This window comes from Pongo abelii, chromosome 15 (genome assembly GCF_028885655.2).
Source record: "Pongo abelii isolate AG06213 chromosome 15, NHGRI_mPonAbe1-v2.0_pri, whole genome shotgun sequence".
Classification (NCBI taxonomy): domain Eukaryota; kingdom Metazoa; phylum Chordata; class Mammalia; order Primates; family Hominidae; genus Pongo; species Pongo abelii.
The window spans coordinates 63,636,377-63,660,436 of NC_072000.2; the positions used below are offsets into that span (position 1 = coordinate 63,636,377).

A 24,060-nucleotide genomic window follows, 5' to 3' on the forward strand; every position below is an offset into this window, starting at 1 on the left:
TAGACCTGACATCTGTTATCTTTAGTCCTCAGTCCTCCTTGCCTGGACAGGTAGGCTGCCTTAAGTGTCGCACGCTATTATTTTTTTCTGCCAACATCATATCAACTTTACCTGGCTGCAGAGACATCCCACGTGAGAGTTAACCTGAAATTCCTTGTAGTCTCCGTCTATAGCCAAAATACTGTTTTCTAACCTCAGCCAACAACAATGACAACAAACTACCAAATATAAAGCACTTAATAGGCATGACCTCATTTAATCTTTACAAAAATGCTCTGCAGTAGGCAATATTAATACTTGCATTTTATAGATGAGGAAACTTAAGGTTTGTAGAACTAAGATTTGAACCCAGCTCTGTGTGAGACTCAAGTTTGTGCTTCCAAAACTATTCTCTACTGATGGAGGGGTAGGAAGGTGGGCAGGCTGGATTGTGGGAAGTGGGGAAGGACGCGGAGGCAAATTTACTCCTGCCGCCTTCAAAATAATTTGGGCTTAGAGATCTTCGGAGTACAGGCTAAGGAAGACATATTTCATTTTCCCAAGCTCGTTGGTGATGCACTCGATTTATGATTTATGATTTATGAGGCCCAAACTGGAAATATGAGCGTGGGCATGCAGATAAAATATGTTTTATATACCCTTTCTATTTTCCTATAGGCCTAGTGCTTCCTTACTATGTTGAAATTTAAAAACAGATAATGATTTTTTAAATGCACATATTTGAGAGAAAATTTTCATTTTATTAATGCTTTGTAATTGGATATCATAACAGATATATTGTAATTAAAATGAGCAGAACCACCCCATATAAAATATTCAGTTTTACTGTTGTACCAGTATAGTTTTGCATGTGATTTTTCAAGACACATAGAAAAAAATACACTAAAGACTCATTAGTTCAATTAATTGTGATAAGAAGTTAACAGGCATTTTTGTTTTAATTAACATACAAGTAGTATTTACATTAACCACTTCAATTATAGTCACCTCCATAAGCTTATGTTTTCTTATCTTTAAAACAAAGATAATCCTCACAAAATACTTATCACAGTGTTGCCTTTCAGTTAATGTTATCACAATTTTTTTTGACAGAAGTACAGAGCTCTGATGTATTTTCTACTTTAAATAGACAAATGGTCTCCTTTACATATTAATGTTGCTGTACTCAACAGAGAGCCTAAACTCTGTTCTATTATTCCACATTCAGAATTAAGGACTAAGCCCATGGTTATTCATTTTGTTATACAAAATGAAGCAATCTCATGGAAATGTTATATGTATCAATACATCTGGTTAGTTCTGTATGTTTTTTTAAATCAATATTTTCACAGTATTTTGGCCCATCAAATGCAGTTTGTATCTAAGGCATTCCACATTTCCTTCTTCCCATCATATTCCTGAAGAGGAAACCACAATTGCACCATAACGCTTTAAAGAAAGTGTCAGAAAATGTTAACGTGCAGAAAACATCCTCTCAGCATGACATGAAGATGAATTACAATCAACTCCTTTTTTATTGAGGTGCCTAGATAAGGCTTAAAAATATATATAGTTTATTCTTTCTTACCGCTGCGGAAACAGTAACTGTTTCTTTTATTTTTGACATTTTAGTTTGTAATTTATCCAATTCTTTCTTCTTTTGATAAGTTTCCATTCTCTTTACTTCACAGGTATTTTTAAATTCATTAATCTATAGTGACAAGCATAAGAAACCAATTTAAAAAGCCTATTAGCACAACAAAGTTTAGAAAATCTTTTAAAAACAGTGTCAACCTAATTCATATTTAATCTAAGTATAACATATTCAATTCAAGTATAGTAATAAGTAAAAAATAAACCTAAAAACCAGGGTTTCCTTATTTTGCAGTATCACAGGAAAAAGCATGAGCCACAAAGGCCAAACTGTAATTATTGAATATTGAAATAGTAAATTTGTAAGCGCAATAATAACAATGATTGTTAATGACTAATTATAAAAGTAATTGCCACGGTAGTGATTTAATAGTAAATCACCACAGCAGCGGTGACCAGATTTACAACGTACTAAGCAAACAAGAAGAGTCAAAGGAAGGATTGAAGAAATTATCTGGGAATCTAAATTCACATTATTTAATGGGAAATAAAACCAGCTAAACACAGAGTAAACAAAGTCATCAAAGACAGAGCAGCTTGTAATCCTGGAAAACTTCTTACCATTTTATCACAGTGCCACTTGTTAGACCCTAATGAACGATGTCACTCTCTTATCAAAACCACCTCTCCCCGAGTCAACCAGAGCAGAACAAGGAAGAAACAATCATAAACGATCTGATGCTGAATTTTAATTAACATGGCACAGAAGGCAGTTCAGCTCCCACAGTGGCAGAAAAAGATGCAGTAGTTATCCCTGCCCCACCCTCACAAATTTGCTGGTCTCGAAACATTGTTTTCTCTTTAAGGCCCTCAGTTCTGCCTGGCCCCACTGCAGGCTGCTGCTCCCTCTGATTCATTTATCAGGAACAGCAGGGCTGGGCTGGTGCCCTATCTGAATACCCTAGTCCTGTCCATACAGACACAGTCTCAGGATTATCAAAGGCAACTGGATAAGATGGTAGCCTATTCCTTGTCCCTATATGGCAGCATATAAGCAAGGGGACACCCCAGTGTTACAAATCCTGTCACTTATATTCTTCCCCATGAATTGAGATGCTGCTACCAATCAAATGTCTTCCCAAGAGCAGAAGTGTCCTTGAGTTTCCCGCTCATCCCGTTTTCCCAGGGTGTTCACAGAAGATACCACAGAGGCTGCTTGCCAGCTTTGAAGACAAATAAATTATTTCCCGTTTCCTGCTCCAGATTCTATACATTATTGTATTTTAAAGAATAAATCATGCCACTTACCTGTGTAGTCAACTCTTGTTTTCTTATCAGATATTCTGCCCTTTCCTTTTCCATTAGCTCCTCTGCCTCTTGAATACATTTTTTTTGCAATGCTATGTCTTCTCTCTTCAAGTTTATTTTGGTAATAGTCTCATTTATGTAAACAGTGGTGGTGGCTTTTTTCTCCATAGTTTGATTGAGTGACAGGACAAACCTTGCATGCTTTCTTGCTAGCTCTTCCTGCTTCTCCCTGGGAGGAAAGAATTGCTCACAGAGTGAGAAGCGCAGCTCCTAAGAAAGGAATAAAGTCTGTGTGGTGAGATGAGCCCTCAGCAAGAGGAAAAGTGTAAGGAATACTTATTTTATGACCCTGTTTATTATTGTCTAAACTTGGTTGAAGGCCAGGCGCAGTGGCTCATGCCTGTAATCCTAGCACTTTGGGAGACCAAGGCGGGCAAATCACCTGAGAGGTCAGGAGTTAGATTCCAGCCTGGCCAACATGGTGAATCCCTGTCTCTACTAAAAATACAAAAATTAGCCGGGGATGGTGGCGTGCACCTGTAATCCCAGCTACTTGGGAGGCTGAGGCAGAATTGCTTGAACCCGGGAGGCAGAGGTTGCAGTGAGCCGAGATCATGCCACTGCACTCTAGCCTGAGTGACAGAGTGAGACTCTGTCTGAAATAAAAAAAAAAATTGTTTGAGATGAGGACAGAAGGAAACATAAAACAAGCATCAACCTTGCAACTTTTACCACTTTTGAATGTCACGTGGCCTTGCCTCGCCCCACCCGTCCCCAGATGCCAGGTAGTAACCACAGGGTATTTTGGGTTAAAGTGTACAGTGACTCAAAAGTAATTTTGAACAGGATCTGAATGGGATCTGGCCAGATGAGTGTTTTGATATGTATTGTCATCATGTCTATCTTATCATCCTGAGATAGGCTGTTAAGCTAAAGAAGGAGAAATCTCATCACATCTCCAGCCACCCTGGATGCTATAGCGCTGCAGGCAGGGCCCAACAGAAAGCTCACCTTCCTCTGGATAGAAACTAGGGAAAGAAGAGTCTATCTTTACTGTTTGGAGAATGCCTGAAACCTAATTTGAGCCCTCTTACCTTCTCCCAGCTGTAGACAACTCTGAGCTCAATAGGAGTCATTAACCTCACATATCCATTGCTGGGTGGTGTCCATCTAAGGAAGACCTTAAGATTGTCTGAGGAAGACCTTAAGATTTTGTCTACCCCGAGGCTAACAACAAAAGGTTTACAAAAGGGACAATCTGGTGCCATTTCTCTATTTTCCTTTTTAAAAGCTTCTGCAATGTAAAGACCCTTTTCCTTTTGCTAGTCCTCAAGGCTAGCGAGTTTCAGAGGAATTGTGTTTGAAGGCTCAGGAAAATAAAAGCAGGCTGCTGGGAAGTTTGCTTCCAGAGGTCAAACTCCACAAAAGAAATGCAATAAAAAGAAGTCTAGGTGAGAGGCTCAGTAGGTGGTCAGATAATGGGTGTTTTGTGGATGCAGCAGAAGAAGCCTTCTAAGAATGAATCAACTTGAGGACTGGAGCCTCGGGGAAACAAAGCAAAATAAGTGAAATCAAAAAACCTCACTAGGTGTGTTGTGATGGGCTGAGAAGAAAAGAACACTCACAAACACAGTGTGGAGCCTCAGGAAAACATATTCAAACAGCTGCTCTGTCTGTATCTAGTTTTTGAAATTTGCCCAGGACAGGAGACATACCCACCACCTGTCAGAGTCTGTGAACATTTTGATATGTATTTCTCTTTGAAAAAATGATGCAACAAATGATTGTAGCTTGATGATGCCAACACACCTGCCACCACCTTCTGTTTGTTATTGCCTTTCCGTAAAGATTTGTCTAGAGCAGTGGTTCTCCCAATGTGGTCAGGACCAGCAGCAGCAGCATCTCCTGTCAGGAATGCAAATTCTTATCCCCACCGCACTCTTCCCAGATCCGTTAAATCAGCAATTTTGGAAGCAAGTCCCAGTAACTTGTGTTTTAACAAGCCCTCCAGGTGATTCTGATGCAAGCTCAAGTTTGAGAATCACTGGTCTATAGGAATGTGATGTTGCTGACCGGTTGATATAAATATCTGGCCTGGGTATTATTTTTCTTGCTATTAGTTTAGGAATAGTCTAGTTTATGTAGCAGGCTCTGGCCATGGTGGCTAGCACGTACCACACACAAATCTTTATTGTGAATCCCCAACAGGGATTAGAGTATGTGGTATTTCTCAAACTTATGCAATCATGAACTTTCTCTTTTGTGGAGCATCTCCCAGCACAGGTGTTCTGAGAGCCTGGTTTGGGATCTATGTCCCTGGGCCTTGAGGTCTCTACCTGATTTCTGATGTTTATTATCTGGGAGACAAGGCAACCCTCTGATTATTTTGGCTTCCCAAGAAGACTTTTTTTCCCCTATGATAAGGGCTGTTTGTGAACATTTCTCACTCTGGAAACTAACATGCTGATATTTATGATATTTATTAAAATTTATCAAATTTTCTCATAGGGGTAATTCTTCAAGGGGACCTATCTTTCAGAATATATCTCTTCCTTTCATGAGCTAGCAAAGTTAAGAGTTGTGATCCCCATTTCACAGACGGAGAAAATGAGGCTCACTAAGAGGTGTCAGATCTTGAGCTACAGGCAGTTTCATATATTATCTCATTTAATTACAGACACAATCTGGAACCCTGTCCTGGGAACCAGCCTCATCCTCAGTCCTTCAGTAGATTACAAATATGACTAAATATCTTCAATGAACTGAACTAGATACAATAGGTCCGGTTTGACATTAGATTTACAATATGATCCCTGCAAGATTTCTTACTTTGGTGGTGGAGGTCTGTAAACTGAATTCTACAAAAATGGAAACTAAACCCATTGTGTGTCTACCTTTGGAGGTAGCATTAGAGGTAGTGTGTGATTTACAAACAGTAGTTGCTGCTAGGAAGCTGGATTGCCTCTGAAATATTACAGGCCTCCTGGCTGCTGTGGTTGAAGATTTTCTGCTCTCCTCCTCAGTCCTCTGTAGCCACCACCTTCCTTACCCCATCAGCCTGGGCCATCTCCTACAACCCATCTTCACCTCTCAACTTGCCCTGCCACAGTTCAGATCAGAGAGTAAACCCCTCCCGACAATTTTCCCACTCCAGCCTCAGACCCCTGCTCCCTCAAATACTGAATATAAGAATACGTACCCCAGAGCTTCATTATATTTTGTCAGGTCAGTTATTTTCTTCTTCAGAAGCTCTATTTCATTCTCTGTCCTTGTAATTCTCATTTTTATTGTATTTATCTCAAAAAGATTTAATCTGCGAGCATCTCTGACACATTCTTCAAAGTAAGTGGAAATATTACTACATTATTTGAGGAAAAGCACAATTGTAGATACTGACTTTCATGCAAAAAAAGTCTTTCTTTGAAATATTCTTTTAATAATGTTTTTTATCAAGCACTTCTTACTCCCTTGGTCCCTCTCAATCTTACCTACTAATTATTTCTCTTATTTCTGCTGCTGCTCTGGTAACCAGCTTTCTGTGGGCTTGGATCAATTTCAGACAGGTGCAGTCTGATAGTGCCTGATTCTTGCCCGTTCCATGCACTTCTCACCTCCTGCCTAGGACTTCTGCAACTTCTACATGGGGCTTCTTTATGCACCCACACCCATGCATGTATAACCCAGAAGTACAAGAGGTAGGGCAAGCATCAGACCAGTGATAGACAGGAGCCGGTGCATAAATATTTCTCCCTCTCTCACACTGATAGATAGTCCTGAGAAGAAGTAACACTGGGTCTTGGGGGCTTCTTCTCATAATTAATTAGTTTCAGTTAGCAGCAGCCAACATCATCCACCCCATATTGGCTCTCCCTTGACCTCTGTTTTGGCCTCCTTATCCCATCCTCCTCTTTGGATTATACTCCCTAATAAAATAATAATGCAAAAGCCATTGCCTCAGGCTCTGCTTTTTGGGGGAACCCAATGTATTAAAGAAATAATTATTCATCCATAAATAATAAGTCAGTGTAATCACATATGACTTCAAAGGATTATCTCAGTGCATGACAGATGGTCAATACGCATGAATTTTTGAACACTGCTGTTTAGGAAGGTGCTGGACTACTCATTTCTACACAACAAACTCCCTAGAAACTAGCTGGTAGCTCTCCTGAGAGAGCTAGGATATTTTTTTTCTAGGCTACTAGTTAAATTGCTTGTTGCAGCAGGCCTTCTCAAACTTTGTGTCTCAAATACGCACATACATCATCTGGAGATCTTGTTAAAATGCAGCTTCTGATACAGTGGGTCTAGGGTGGGCCCAGAGATTCTGTATTTTCTCACAAGCTCTTACATGTTGCTTATGCTGCTGAACCAAAGACCACACTTTGAGTAGCAAGGACTTATGACATAAGGCCAGCTAACTAAATTTGCATGGTTAAGCATTTAGCATGTAACAAGGACCTTATAAGCTATTATGGTATTTTCCCCCTTCTAAAATATGTTTTTCCGATTATAAAAGCAACCCAATCTAGAAATTAAGGACAGCAAACAAAGAAAAAGAAAAACACTCTTAATTCTACCTTTGGTGTAGATTCTTCTAAATCTGATTTTCTTTCCCTGCATGTATAGTTTGTTGTATTTTCCCAAGCAAACTAGACTAACACCAAGCATATTGTTTTAAACCCACTCTATCAGTCAGGGTCCAATTAGGAGATAGAAATCTCACAGTAAATTGAAAAGGGAAAGTTTAATAGAATAAACAGAGGATTAGAGTAATTAGAGGATTAGGGAATGGGTAGTAAGAAGTGAAGCGAACTTGAAAGCATTCAGAAATAGCAGACCTAAGGAGTAGCCACCATCCCTAGGGCTGAGATACGGTGCTTGAGGAAACAGCACCTGGAGACCTAGGAGCTAGGCCTCATTAGAGAGGCTGTGTCTCATTAGATGGTAAAGAAGTTCATGAAATGCTGGGCTGATGGAACTTGCTGGAAATCTGCTCTCTGGGGGTGTTAGGGGTACCTGCCCACAGAGAGGTGCCATGCTTCAGAACTCACTGCAAAACTACCCAAGGGGGTGCCAGAGAACCTCTTCATGGAGAGGTGCCTCATTGGTGGCTGAAGCTACCCAAGGGGTACTGGTGGAAGCTGCTGGGCACTGTGGACTGCTGGATGCTGCAGGACCATGGCCTGGAGAAGTTGCACACACTGCAAGAGTCAGCCAAGCTGAGCACACTGGAATCAGGAAGAACACCCCTTCCTCCTCCATATCCCTCCTATGCCCTCTGCTGACAAAGCTGAACATGTGCCAGCTGGTAAAGGGGAAAATTTACAGGGTCCAGCTTCCTTATCACAAAGTAGAGGCAATAAATGGCTAACTGGAAAACCTACCTTTTATTTTTTTTACTTATTAAGACCACTCTTTTTAGGTTGGGCTCTCTAGGAAGCAGATTATAAAATGTGTGTGTAGAGCTTTTATTGGGTAGTGCTCTGAGGAACATCTCTTTGGAGGAAATAAAAAGCTGCGCAGAGGAGGAGGTTAAACTGTGATGAGCTTTGGAGCTATGATGATACTCTGGAGTTGTTCTACATTGAGGCAAGGGAGCCAGACCTTTGTACCCTCATAGTGACCAATCATGAATGCGGGTGGCAGGCACTGGGGAGAGAACATGACTTGGAGTTAAGCTTCTCTCTTTTGTTTTTGTTTGTTTGTTTGTTTTTGTTTTGAGACGAAGTCTCGCTCTGTCACCCAAGCTGGACTGCAGTAGCGCAATCTTGGCTCACTGCAACCTCTGCCTCCCGGGTTCAAGCAATTCTGCCTCAGCCTCCTGAGTAGCTGGGACTACAGGCATGTGCCACCATGCCTGGCTAATTGTTTTTTGTATTTTTAGTAGAGATGGGGTTTCACTATGTTGGCCAGGCTGGTCTCAAACTCCTGACCTTGTGATCCACCTGCCTCAGCCTCCCAAAGTGCTGGGATTACAGGTGTGAGCCACCGTGCCTGGCCCCTTCTCTCTTTTGTTGAAGGTAATTCCTGGAGAAGAACTCAGCCAACAACATTCCTGGCTTCTGGAGAAATAAAGTTTGACCCTTACCCCAGATATGAAATTTACCTAAAAAAAAAAAAAAAAAGGGATCGAAGACCTAAACATAAGAGCTTAAACTGTAACACTCTTAGAAGAAAACATAGGGAAAACCTTCATGGCATTGAATTTGGGAATGATTTCTTGACTGCATCAAAATTTAAAACTTTTGTGCTTCAAATGTCACTATCAACAGAGTGAAAAGGCAACCCATGGAATGGGAAAAAAAATTTGCAAATCATATATCTAATCAGTGGAGAATACATAAAGAACTCCTACAACTCAACAACAACAAAAAAGAACCTGATTAAAAGATGGATAAAGGACCTGAGTAGACATTTCTCCAAAGAAGATGTACCAAATGGCCAATGAGGAGACAAAAAGAAGCTCAACATCTCTAATCACTAGGGAAATGCAAATCAAATCACAATAAGATACCACTTCACAGTCATTTGGATAACGATCAGATAAAACAAAGGCACAACAATCTGGAAAATAACAAGTACTGGTAAGTATGTAGAGATACTGGAACCCTTGTGCATTGTAGGTGGAAACATAAAATGGTGCAGCCACTGTTGAAAACAGCAAGGCAGATCTCCAAAATATTGAATATATGACTCTGTAAGATCTGACCCCAGTAAAAAAAATTGAATGTATAATACAATCTAGCAATTCTGCTTATGCATAAATATACAAAAAAAAAATTGAAAGCAGGCACTTGGATATAGGTGGAGTATCTCTAATCCAAAAATCTGAAAACTGAAATGCTCCAAAGAATATTTCCTTTGAGCATAATTTTGGAAATGCTCCAAAACCCCAAACCTTTTGAGCACCTACATTGTGATCAAAGGAAATGCTCAATGAAGAATTTCAGATTTATGGATTAGGGATGTTCAACTGGAAAGTATAATGCAAATACTCCAAATTCAAAAAAAAAATCAGAAATTGGAAACACTGCTAGTCACAACTGTTTTGGATAAGGGATGCTCAACCTGCATTTGGATACCATGTTCATAACAGCGTTATTCACAATAGCTAAAAGATGGGAGCAACCCAACTGACAATTTGCAGATGAATGGATAAGGAAATGTGATAGATACCAACAATGGAATATTATTCAGCCTTAAAAAGAAAGGCAGTTCTGACACGTACAACAGTATGAATGAACCTTGAAGATATTATGCTAAGTGAAGGAAGCCGGTCATGAGGACAAATACTGTATGATACTACTCATATGAGGTACCCAGAGTAGCCAAAACTCAGAGACAGAAAGTAGAATGATGGTTTAGGCCAGCCAAGTTGCCTAATTTAATTGGATAAATACCAGTTTGGAACGGGCTGATCCGTTTATCTATAGTCTATTTAGAAACCAAATTTTATAAATTCAAGTGTTATATATACTATTTCCACTTAAAATGTAAGAGAAAATTATTACGGACCTTACTGTGTTTGTGTCATGTATGCTTTCTAGCTATATCTTACATGAGCAATAACTATGAAACTTATCTTGTTGAAAGTACTTCATTCTATTATAAGATCAACTAAATTTCTAGAGTTGACAACCTCAAGAGTACCTTCCAATTCCCTCTTAATGCTATTGGGAAGAGTTTCCAATAGATAGTATAGTTTGTTGAGTTCCATGCTTTCAATCTCCAAAAGATCGATTGTGGCTTTTCTCATTTCTTCCTGAAAATTTAAATTACATTTTTAAAAAGTTAAGACACTAAAATAGTAAGATTGATTTCCTAAACAATGCCCTATAAATGTTTTCAGGGGTCAAAATATAATTTCATTAAATATCTTCTGCCATTATTTTTATTTGGAACAGAAACTGGGAAAAGTATCTACAATCACTATTTAAGGTGTCTGTTAGTTTATCTCTTAATTTCTATTGATTTTACTCTACTGAGAAATTATCTTTTCTTTATGAGTATCTGTTTCTTATATGCAGTTTCAATCCATTTAAAAGGAAAGACTCTAACAAAAATGGTAATATTGAGAAAGAAAGCTACTTATTAAAATATGGAAATTGCCTATAAAAATATGCTTAGGTATAAAAAGAACAATGGTTTTCTCATACACAACTACAAACCCAAACAAATAGGTAAAGCTGTTATTATTACTTTTAGGTGAGGCTACTTTAAGAAAGGAAACATTGCTGAGAAATCAGTTGGTGGGAAAAAATAGATAAATCATCTTTTAAATAAACTGTCATAATAGCTATAGCTATTTTATGACCTGAGAAACTGCCATTATATTTTATGAATTATAAAAAGCGGACTATATAATTACATATATAGAATGATCACTTTTCTGTAAAAAATGAAATTCAATGCAGTTATCACCTATACCCTGAAAGTAGAAAGTATATTCATCAGCATTAATAGTGATTATTTTAATGTGGTCCTTTTGCTTATCTATTTTTTTTCTAAATTTTTCAAAGTCAACATGTATTACTTTTATAATAGTAAACATTTATTACTTTTAAAAATAAAAGGATTGATCTGTTTTTTTTTTTTTTTTTTGAGATGGAATCTCGCTCTGTTGACCAGGCTGGAGTGCAGTGGGACAATCTCAGCTCACTGCAACCTCTGCCTCCTGGTTTCAAGCAATTCTCCTACCAGCCTCCCAAGTAGCTAGGATTACAGGCTCCCGCCACCATGCCAGGCTAATTTTTGTATTTTAAGTAGAGATGGAGTTTCACCATGTCTCGGCCAGGCTAGTCTCGGACTCCTGACCTCAAGTGATCCACCCGTCTCAGCCTCCTGGAGTGCTGGGATAACAGGTGTGAGCCACCACACCCAGCCTGATCTCTGTTTTTTAAGAGATTTCACAGCTCAGATATTAATGAATACAGACTAGATACTTTAACCACAATAAATATTTTGGCCCCTTAAAATCCTAGCGAAAGACATAACTGAAAGAAAGAACCAAGCAGGGAAAAATGTTTCCACAGCACCACAGAGCCGCACAACACACATGATCCATAAGTGTTTACATGTATCTACTCAAGTTGGATTGTAAAGTATGATTATGTAGTATAGATATATAGTGTGTATAATTATATAAAATATAAAGTAATAAGAGTTTTATCAGCAGTCTGTGGATTCAAACTCATTTACAGCCATATTTCTACATTTTTAGCAATTTGATACGTAGTAAATTCTTATTCAATATTTTTAAATAAAATGGAGAGCCTTCACTATTCTGACCGTGCCAAGGAAGCATTGTCAATATCATCCTTGGCCGAAAACAGATGTCTGTGACACCTCAGAAGGAAATTCTTTAAATATTTCTTCAACATGTCTTTGATAGGGGCCAGATAAGTGTAATTGAAAGAGTTTCTCTTTGTTTTCACTAACGGCACAGTCTACTTCAGTGGAACATATGTCAAATAATCTTTGACCAGTTATGCAAAGAATTGCTTACAGAGAACTGAGTTAATTAGCACCATGCTTGCAATTTATTCCAGAGGTTGTGTGTTTGTTTTAAGCAATGCTTATATATTGGTGTCCCAAGCATTTGCCCATGTGGTCCACCTCTTAACTGAACTGTATTATCACCCACATTGCTTTCTCTAAATGAGCTTGCCCTCATCCACAGCCATAAGCCCATAAGTAAGTTTTCTTCATGGAAAATAAAGTAACAATCCACAATTGATCAATAATTGTGCAAATACTTACAAAATTGAGAGAAAAATATTTTTAAGTTCAGGGTAACTATATTCCCTAGTCATCTACTTAATACTTTGAACAGAATTGGTGCTAAATGAAAGTTTGAAGAAGAAATACGTGGAAGATTGAAGAAATGGTTCTTATAGATAATACAATACCAATTTCTTAACAGCTACAGCAATGTCCTTAAGAAAGATCTTAGCTTCTTCATTACATTTAAAATAGTCACTTTGCAGTGATTGTTCTGAAAAAAAATTAGAGAATAAAGATCTCTTATTTATCTATCCAAATCCTACTTAACCTTTTATGATCTAGCTCAAATGCTTACTCGGCTGGAAGTTACATCTTCAGTCTCTGAATTTTTATTGTACATTACACTAATCTCTTTTGTACTTATTTTCTATTCCATAATGTTATAATTTAGGTATATATTTTATGCTCCTTGAGGACAAATGTGCTGGAGATTTACATATTAATATTTTATAACTCCTACTCAGGGCAAGAGGGTGTAATGATTTTTTTTCCTATGAAATATGTTCTGAGTGTCTAGACATTAACACAAAAATGTATTTGTACATTAGTACTAGGGTTGCATTGGCATGCTGATCTAGAGATCAAGTATGAAAAGAGTTCAAGGTTCTAGCTCTGTCATTGACAATGACCTCAGATACATGTGAGTAATTTAGGTCTTAATAACTTTAGGTCTCCTCAGTGGGTAACATTCCTTTTTTTTTTTTTTTTTTTTTTTTGAGATGGAGTCTCGCTCTGTCGCGCAGGCTGGAGTGCAGTGGCACCATCTTGGCTCACGGCAACCTCTGCCTCCTGAGTTCAACCGATTCTCCTGCCTCAGACTCCCGAGTAGCTGGGATTACAGACGTGCGTCACCACGCCCGGCTAATTTTTGTATTTTTAGTAGAGACGGGGTTTCACCATGTTGGCCAGGCTGGTCTCAAACTCCTGACCTCAGGTATCCACCCGCCTCGGCCTCCCAAAGTGCTGGGATTACAGGCGGGAGCCACTGCGCCCGGCCAACATTCTTCATGATAACATTTACCCAAGCATATTTGCTAAGAATTGTGAAATTAACCTAGCGCATTTAAGAAGGAAAATAAAAACTATCCCAAATTAATAGTAACATTGTAACATAAATCAATACGATTATCTTGAAGAAATGGGATGATCTAGTGAGGCACTGAAATGTTCTGTTGTTAGGCCTAAACGGTTTTTGCACTGAACAAGAAACACCCTTTCTTGGATTGTCTTACCTTAAGCTTAAGTGACTTGATTACAGGTTCAGCTTTCTAACTGAAAAATATTTTAACCTGGCCCCATCCAAGGTTATTTTCTATTAGAATCTCCTAAACAACACTTTACATCTAATTTTTCTTGCTTAACACAACAGGAGCCTCTTAAACACTCCCTTTCCTATCTGCTTGTTAAATTCTCCAGTTTGCCATGGCAAAATGTGGGAGGATGTTAACTTGCAAAGGAAAGGCAGGAAGAGAACTGAAATCGAAGGCATAATCTAAATGCAGGTGTGTACTCAGGTCGCAGGCATAGGGCAGTGGCTTGGGAGTCCCGGATTTGTCACCTCAGTAGTTTAACCACTACTGAAGGTTGAGCGAATCACCCCAGCTACGCTAGGGCAGGAGAGCTGGGCACTTGGTCCCACCCGCCACCTCTCTCTCCCCAGCCTCCAAGGAGCGGGGAGAAGGCTCTGCCCTGGCCAGTGATGCCCTAGTTCCGGGAGGAGAGTCCCCCTCAGGGTTCCCGCTGAGTGCCTCCTAAGCGCCACCTCTGGGGAGACGTCCCTTCCAGCGCCCGAGGGGCGTCTCACCCACAACAAACAGCTGCTCCAGAGCGTCGACCGCGACCGAGGAGCCCAGGGTGGAGGGTAAGGTGCATAACTCCAGGGAGGGGCCGGTGGAGACGGCAGCCGCCTGCACCAGCTTCTCGCCAGCGCCCAGCCCTGGGGTCCAGGGTCTCAGGGCCATTTTGCCGCTCTACTTGGCGCCTCCTAAGCCGGAGCTAAGGATTGCCTGTTGCCATGGGCAACGAGGACACCGAGTTCCTGGGGCGCCCCCTCGTGGCCCGCACCTCTAGTAGGTACCCTCCTGGTTCTCTAATTTTATCCACGATAGTTAAGCAGTCTGGGAAGAATGACTCTCTCTTTAGCTAACTTTTCCCCCTTTCAATTTCCATTTCGTTAGTTCAGGCCTGTGTCTTTTTTGTGGACCACTGGAATCATAATAATGATCACTTTTGAGCGCATCTTTGTGCCGGGTACTGCAGGAGAACCTTTACATACCGTAGCTCACTTAATCTTCACAAGGACTTTGTGAGCAGGCTCTTTTAGTACCTCCACTTTTACAGACAAGTAAACTGAGGCGCGGGCGACTAAATGAACTGCTCAAGACCACAAGAGGATAATATTGGATTTAAAGTGACGTCTGGGCCGGGTGAGGTGGCTTACGCCTGTAGTCCCAGCACTTTGGGAGGCCAAGGTGGGAGGATCACCTGTGGTCAGGTATTCAAGACCAGCCTGATCAACAATTCAAGACCAGCCTGATCAACATGGTGAAACCCCAACTCTACTAAAAATACAAAAAGTAGCTGGGCGTGGTGGCGAGTGCTTGTAGTCCCAGCTACTCAGGAGGCTGAGGCAGGAGAATCGCTTGAACCCGTGAGGAAAAGGTTATAGTGAACCAACATCGCGCCATTGCACTCCCGCCTGGGCGACAAGAGCTAAACTCCATCTCAAAATAATAAAATAACATAATAAAGTGAAGTCTGTATGAATCTTTCTACTATGCTACAAAACCTTCTTTTGTACTATTTTAGAACTTTCCTTGTATCTAGTATATCACTGAGCACATTTTGCCTTGAATCATAGTGATTTTTCTCTGTCTTCCCATCGAACTGTGAGCTCTGTGATGACGGTGACAGGAGGATATTATTCATTTTTCTCTGCATCTCCAAAATTCAGCTTAGCATGAGGCTCAGGTTGAGTCTGTCAGTTCCTTTTCCTCTGGTGGGTTAGAGAGAAGCAAAGGTGATTCAACCCTCCTCTTCTTTTCTCTACAGATGGCAAAATTGAAATTAGAATGACAGTAACAATGACAATAGCTATCAATTGTTAAATGCTTATTTTGTTCCAGGCACTGTTTTAAATACTTTGCAGTACCCCATTTAACCCTCACAAATAATCTTTTGAGCTAGGTATTATTGCCTGCTTTGCAAGTGAGGGCACTGATCTACGTCCTGAACCACTGTGCAACACTGTCTTGGAGGGGTCACAGCATATCAGTAGCAGAACTAGTTCTAAAATCCAGGCCTCCTTCATCCAGGGAGAGCCGTATTTTGGCGTTGGACACCATCCTGGACAACATCCTCCGTTTTTGCGGGATTTGGTCTATTGGTATTCAAATCTGTTCCTGCCCTTCTGGGCCCTCCTCTGTGTGGCAGGAGCAAGAAGACTGGATATGAAATTTCCTGGATGTCCTTGCCAGCTGTTTTCTTGGTAAGTTCCACTAATGGGAAACACTGGTGGGAGATTAGAAGGCCGAGAAATCATGCTATTTCTGCCTCCAGAAGTGGTAGTTTCAGGCTACAGTCGACTGTAGGTCCCAGCAGTTTTGGTGACTCTAGAGGTGGCACGAATAGGAGCCAGTGACTCCAGCAGTCTCCAGCTGCTCAGCACTAAATGTGAGCTTGTGCGTACAGTACAGGTGTTATGGCAGCTCTGATGTCTGGGGTCTTCTTTATCTTCTTACCCTTTGGCTTCTATAGCCCTTGTAACAAATTCCTTGTGATATACTTCTCTCTTCTGGAAATATCTAGACTGGACCACTTCAAGGCAACTCTTATGCTGTCACCAGAAGACTCTTCCTATTCACCCCCTCATTTGGATCACATTGCTCTCCATTATCTATGAATAAAGGCTAATCTTAAGGGGGCATTTTGTGTCCTCCCCACTTACTAGATTTTCTTACATTTCTTTATTTCCCTTCATGTCTGTAATACTTTCTTTTTCCCTGAACTTTGTGAGAAAGTTACATGTACATACACATACATATGTAAAAGTGGGAAAAGCAAGTTGAAAAAGAAATGTACAATGTTCAATTAATATTTAATTTTTACAAATTAAATATTTTGTGAGAAACGATCAGCTTCTACCTTGTCTCATAGTTCCTTTTATATGGGATGCCCTATACAAAATTCAACCATAACTTTTCAAAAGAAACTTTATTAATTCTGAAATAGAAATCTAGGCAAACAACATGAATCAGCCCTTAATAAAAGGAAAAAATCCAAGAAACATATTGAAAAAACATTTACCCTCATTAGCATTAAAAGAAAAAGAATACTCTCATTTCCTCATAATATTAAGACTAAAAAGAATAATACTTCAAAGTATTGACAATGGGAATATGCATACTATCTGAAGGACAATTTGGAAATTTGTGTAAGGAGCCTTGACATACAGTAATTCTTCTAAGAATTGTTCTTAAAGAAATAATCACAGGTTTGTCCATGGACATGGGTATGAACTTGTTTATTGCAGTCCTGTTTTAAATAGTGAAAAATAGCCCAAATGATCTACAGTAGGACACTGTTGTCAAGCAATTTATGGGACATCCACGCAGTGGAACAATCCAGGAGGCAATCCACCATGTGGTTAAGAGCTTGGGTTCTGGTGGATTTAAATGCGTTCCACTACTGATTGGATGGAGTATCTCCTGAGACAGCCTCCCAGCTCATGCTGCCAGTGTCTCAGCTCTAAAGGGGTGGTGACAGTGATAGGAGTTCTCAGTTCATAGGATTGTTCAAAGGATTAAATTAAGTGAGCACATGGTAGATACTTAAAAAACACTAATGATAAAGTAATAATAGGGTACCTATTAAGAATAATGGGTAGAAATTTACATGTACATACACATACATATGTATAAAGTGGGAAAAGCAAGTTGAAAAAGAAATGTACAGTATTCAATTAATATTTAATTTTTAGAAGTCCATATGTCTATAGAGATGTATATAGGTATATCTCTATAAACATATGCATAGAAAATGGTCTGAGAAGAATTGTTTACTAGAATGTTACCTGTAGTTATTCCTGGTTAGTGAAATTATAGATGTGGTAGGTAAAATAATGCCTCCTCAAAATGTCCACATCCTAATCCCTGAGACTTGTGAATATATTAGGTTACCTGGTAAAGGGTAACTAAGGTTGTAGAGGAAACTAAGATTGTTAATCAGTAAACTCCGAGATGAGGAAAGTAGCCTAGATTGTCCAGGTGGGCCCAATGTAATCATAAGAGTTTTTTGTTTTGTTTTTTTTTTTATTTTTTTGAGATGGAGTCTCACTCTTGTCACCCAGGCTGGAGTGCAGTGGCGCAATCTCGGCTCACTGCAACCTCCGCCTCCTGGGTTCAAGCGATTCTCCTGCCTCAGCCTTCTGAGTAGCTGGGATTACAGGCACCCACCACCATGCCCAGCTAATTTTTGTATTTTTAGTAGAGATGGGGTTTCCCTGTGTTGCCCAGGCTGCTCTTGAACTCCTGACCTTAGGTGATCCGCCTGCCTCGGCTTCCCAAATTGCTGGCATTACAGGCGTGAACCACTGCGCCTGGCCACAAGAGTTCTTATAACTGAAAGGTGGAGGCAGGAGAGTCAATATCAAAGTCAGAGAAAGATTTGAAGATGCTAAGCCGCTAGTTTTGAAGATGGAGGAAGGGGACCACGAACCAAGGAATGCAGGTGGTCTCTGGAAACTAGAAAAGGCAGGGAAACAGATTCTCCCTTAGAGCCTCCAGAGAGAATTCAGCCTTGCTGACATCTTGATTTTCACTAAGAAAGACTCATTTCGAACTTCTGACTTCCAAAATGGTAAAACAATACTTAAATATATTAATACATTTAAGTATTCTTTTACTTTTAAATTTGCTTTCCTTAAAACAATACATTTGTATTGTTTTAAGCCACTAAATTTGTGGTAATTTGTAACAGCAGCCATAGGAAACTTTAAAAATAATTGACATATAAAAAAAGATTTCTCAGCCTTCACTACTTACAGATGGTGTTCACTTGGCCAAAATGCATGTCCTTTTCTCATGTATTTTTACTTTGGTAACACAAACAGATACATTTATCTTTCAGGCAGTATTTTAAAGAGGACTTTTGCTGAACAGCCAGTATGACATTGAGAATCCTCCAGTCTGGTGCTGACATAGATTTTTAGTTATCATAAAGCAAGTTTGTTTCTGTTTAGCCCTTGCTGCTGTTAGAGCCAGGGAAAGAACCCAACTGTTCCCCTAACTTGCACAGGAATGAATACGATCATGTGTTCTGGCAGGTTTGCAGTCTCTGTATGTGAGGTCTATATCGTATTTGATGATAACATTGCTTTTACGGCATCTTTGCATAAATCTAGTATCTCTAGGCAAAGTCTAAACTCCTTGGGCCTAGACCCTGAGTTAGATCAAGGCAAGGTTCCATTCTTGATAGTTGGGTCAAACATCTCACATATAGAAAGTGGTTGCCTGTTTCAGTGCTTTGTGCATGTTATCATTTCATCATCAAGCTTGTTGCCTCATGGTCACAGATGGCTGCTGCAGCCCCAGACATCCCACCCTTGTGCAAAGGCAGGGAGAAGTGGAAAGCAGCCACATGTAGAACACTTCTTCCTTTTCCTCAAGGAAGAAAATCTGCTCAGAGTCCCACACACTTCCTTTTATGTCTCAGCGGCTAGAGCTGGATCCCAAGGCCACCCATGAAAAAGAGGTTAGAGGCTGGGCACAGTGGCTCACGCCTGTAATCCCGGCACTTTGGGAGGCCAAGGCAGGTGGAGCATGAGGTTAGGAGATCGAGATCATCCTGGCTAACACAGTGAAACCCCGTCTCTACTAAAAGTACAAAAAATTAGCCAGGCGTGGTAACGGGCGCCTGTAGTCCCAGCTACTCGGGAGGCTGAGGCAGGAGAATGGCGTGAACCTGGAAGGCGGAGCTTCCAGTGAGCCGAGATAGCTCCACTGCACTCCAGGCTGGGCCACAGAGCAAAACTCCTTCTCAAAAAAAAAAAAAAGAAAAAAGAAAAAAGAAAAAGAGGTTAGGACAGTGAGAATCTGAATTTCTAGCCCCTCTGGGGAGGCAGCAGGAGAGAAGAGGGTTCAGAAGAGCTGGAGGTTTTTCCACAGGATGTCCGCCATACATATGTTGTCCATACTATTATTTATGAACCCCGACATCTGTCCCTTGTGATGCTGAGTGACTCACCTAGCTGGCTGGGTGAATCCTTCTTAGGGGCTGCAAAGGCTTGGTCCTCCCGCATTGTGTACTGGTAAGATTTCCCCAGTTTAAACCTTCAAGTTTACTTTCCTCCTCGATGGTCTGCAAGAGGTTTATATATTCAGCAAAGATTTCCTATCCCTTGGGATTCTCACAGCTTCTAAAGTGTCTGTCTTGTGGTCAGGCTATAATTCTCAGCTACAGTGACTCCAGCATATGGGTATTTTTGTGGTAAAATGGCAGGAAGATTATGTTCCCCAGGTAGTGCCAGATGGTTAGAGAAGCAAACAGATGGATTGGTGCCTCTGATGGAGTTATGCCAAACAAGGAAAGCAGGGCATCTTTGAGGAAGAACAGACCATGTCGGTGTTTGTAACAACTGACTAAGAGGATCCCTTTTCCATTACCTGTCTTTGTTTTTATCTATCTCCAGCAATTTCTTGGGGCTAAACAGGTTTGGGACATATATCGGTTGCGTTATTTGCTACAGGTTTTAGACTGGCTTAGACTCAAGCCTCCATTCTTCATCTGTACAATGAGATTTTACATATTGGGATTATGAAGATTAAGCAGAATAAAGATGTGCTTACCACAGAGCACAGGCTAAGTATTTTTCGTCTTTTCCTTCTACTAATGGAAAATAAAAAGCATTTCTTCTGAAATAGAAATGCGACTCTCCTTTCTGCCATCCCTAGGCTTCCTTAAGCCTCTTGGTCGTTCAATCCTCAGTGAAAATTTCTGTAATGAAATCAACCGTCACTGTCACAGAGGTGGGAAATTGGTTTTATTTCCATGCCATTGTCACTGGATGGCGTGTTTGTTGTGTGCCTACTGTGTGCTGTGTGCTGAGCATGTATTATACAAAACAGACCTGCAGGTGGCGCCAGGGGAGGCCGCGCTGAGGAAGAGAGAGGCAAGAGAAAGAGGATGAGGCCTGCCTGGCCAACATGGTGAAACCCCGTCTCTACTAAAAATTCAAAAATTAGCCGGGCCCGGTGGCGTGTGCCTGTAACCCCAGCTACTCGGGAGGCTGAGGCAGGAGAATGGCTTGAACCTGGGAGATCGCGCCATGGCACTCCAACCTAGGCAACAAGAGCGAAACGCTGTCTCAAAAAAAAAAAAAAAAAAAAGGAGGAAGTAGAAATCCGGAGCTGCCAGCTGCTTCCCCTCACATGATCCTCCTTTCTAGAGCCCTCCCCATTCCGGGGACTATGAGCTTGGGCAGTGCTGTTTTCCGTAGAGGTTCACTTTCTCAGTTAATCCAGTCGGCATGTGTGGGGCTTTCTTACATACCAAATAGTCTAATCGGTCATTTGACTAAACACGTGGATGAGATTTGTCCCCTGTTCCTAAGAAGACGGCCTTGAAGGTGGGAAAAGGGAGGATTTTGAAGCACACTTGAGAACCAGGTGCAATTCCCTATGAGAAGTGCGGTACCATAACTACTGCCCACAACTGCAAGGCATTTTACAGTTTTACAAAATGTACTTGCTTCCATGACTTTATCACAATTCTCTGGGGTGATTATTATCAGTATCCTATTTTTTGAAAATTACACTTAGATGAGCGATTCAATAACCTTGAGGTTAACCCCCCAGTCGTAGAATTGAACAGTGGCATGGAAGGACTTCCGACTCCAGGTTGGAGCACTGCCTGCTCTGCCAGAGCTGTTCTGTGGCCCTACAACCAGGGCAGGGAGTTGGGGCTGGGGTGAGGAGGGCACTCCGCATTCTACAGGTTGTTAGCAGAGCCATGGAGGTGTGGCCAATGAGTGTTAGGTGCTTGGAGAGGAAAAGCAGAAGACCAGCCAGAAACTTGGGTAGTGACTTTATTGTGAAGAGCCTGAATTCCAAACTAAGGAATTGGATTTTATGCTGCAGACAATATTGCTGTGAATATGGTACTGATGAACAGATCGGGCTGCTCTCTGCTGATAGCTGCTTGGTAATAAATCAATTTATTTCTGCCTAAGGTAACATTTTATGGTAGGATAGGATATCAATTTACAGGCATTATGATTTTTTTCAAGTGAGAATTTGCAGAGTAATTAGAAACTAAATTAGGCCTGAAACAACCAATGCCATATTTAGCAAAGGTACCTTATTTCATTTTATCATTATTATCTTAAATTACATTTCAGGGGCCATCCTTGTAGCAATGATTATGTTTTTAAATGCTCATTTAGCATTTTCACAGACAATTCCAACACTGTGATCTTTAAGTAGCAATATTCTTATTTTCCTTATTTTTTCTTATTTTTAGTTGTTATTTTTAAAAAGTGTATTTGATGATTCATCTCAAGATGATTCAGTAAGATTGTTGGAGTAGCTAAACCCTCCATTTGATTTAAAAATCTGTCTTTTTCTTTTTTATTAGTTTACAAAATGTCACTGAATGACCTCCATATGTGGATGCAGGTAAGAATTTCTGGAGCTCTTTAGGGAAAGTAAAAATACACATAAATAATTGCAGCTCTCACTCCCATTCTCTTCCATCTCCTCAGCGACCTTCCTCAATGAGCTCCTGCTCACCTAGGTCTTCCAAGTGTTCCTCGGACCTCCAGCCCAGTGTTCTCTTACTAAACCTAGGCCTTTCATAAACCCCCCTGCCATGGAATCCCCCTGCTTCCCTTCGTTGCCAAACTTCTTAAAAGTGTGGTCTACATCTTGGCTGTAATGCATCCTTTTACTCTGCATTCTAAAATGCCTCCTCCTCATCTTCTAATTGCCTTTGCTCAAGCCTCATTCAACTCCATCTTCTTTCCTGCAGAATCTGACACCCTTGCCCAGCTCCCTCAACCCTTCTTTAGAAACTCACTCCTAATTGGTTCCCAAGACACTGTGCCATTCTACTTTTCTCATTCTGGTTATTCCTTCGTCACATCCTTCACTGGCTCCCTTGTTTTCTTTCTTCTGTTTGCTAAAAGGGGGCATTCTCCTTGGGCTCCATCCTGGTCTCTTTATATTCTCTAAACTCTCCTCTCGCATAGAGGTAAATCTTCACAAATAACTCTCGAGTTGCATCTCCTGCCCATCTTCTCCCCTAAGTGTTAATCTCGAAGACTAAACATTCTCACTTGGCTATGCTGCAAGCATGTAAAATTCCAGCCTGTTCAAACTCAAAGTCTGCACTGCAGATGGTTTCTCTGCCTATTATTATCCCAATAATCTCTGAGTTTTCAAAGCACTTTGTTCAAACTTTTCATAGGTGATAGTTATCACAGGCTGAGTGGATTTATGGTTTTCTGTGTAATAGCCTTCTTACTTAGTATCTTCATAAACTTTATGCCTCAATCTTCTCATCTGTAAAACTGGGCCTTCATTGTAGGATAATCATGAGAATTAAATCAATTAACATAGTTAAAATGTTTAAAACAATGCTTGGAGCAAAAGAAGCCATACCATAAATCTGCATCTCTTGCAGCACCTAGTACAGTCATTTGCACATAATAGATATTTACAATATTGTTGAAAACATAATAGAAAAGATTCATGTGTTCAGAATTTTAAAAAGTATAGGGCTTAATATCTTCTGCAGTTCAGGCCTAGTATTGGAAAGAAAAAAATACTAGGGAAAAAAGCAACTTCCACAGGGTCTTTCACACCACTCTTGTATCCAGGCCAGTATGGCAAGAACTGACATTCACAATGGTCTTCCTGATCATTACCATTACAAGATGCTGAAGGACATTTTGAATCATCAGATTACATTGTGCATAAAGGTTGCTTCTAAATAAATTTTATGGCACCAGAATTATTGCCTAATTACTATTTTTAAAGGGGTAAATCTTAGTTAACTGTGATTTTAGTTAATGAGAACTCCTGATTCTCAGCTCTGCTGGATAAATGAGCTTCCGGAGTTACAGAATGAATTGTCACCATGACTCCAACTGTTACGGCTGCTTTTCCTGTTGCAATGTAGATGTGTATTCTGGCTCAGGATGAATGTGTATATAAAATTAAGTCATTATATAAAGCTCCTTAAGATTTGTGTGCTTTCTTTTTTTCCTCTATTCATGGCAGGATTGTTAGGTAATGCCTGGATTTAAGCACTTCCGTCTTTAACCACAAAGGTCAAAGCAGCAAAATTGTGTGTTGAGAAAAATACTCCATCCCCTGCAGTTAAGCCTTTGGATTTTGT

At 40.3% G+C, this 24,060-nt stretch overlaps 1 protein-coding gene across 1 annotated transcript in view; it reads right to left on the reverse strand.

Moving 5' to 3' along the window:
- Positions 1-14,662, reverse strand: part of CCDC175 (coiled-coil domain containing 175) — a 71,761-nt gene extending 57,099 nt beyond the window's left edge. The window contains exons 1-6 of the mRNA XM_002824805.4: positions 14,471-14,662; positions 12,792-12,877; positions 10,534-10,645; positions 6,080-6,215; positions 2,881-3,109; positions 1,568-1,690 (exon numbers count right to left, since the gene is read on the reverse strand). Coding sequence (XP_002824851.3) covers positions 1,568-1,690; positions 2,881-3,109; positions 6,080-6,215; positions 10,534-10,645; positions 12,792-12,877; positions 14,471-14,627 — 843 coding nt within the window. The 5' untranslated portion in view covers positions 14,628-14,662. The remainder of the gene's footprint in view (positions 1-1,567; positions 1,691-2,880; positions 3,110-6,079; positions 6,216-10,533; positions 10,646-12,791; positions 12,878-14,470) is intronic.
- Positions 14,663-24,060: the final 9,398 nt, after the last annotated feature.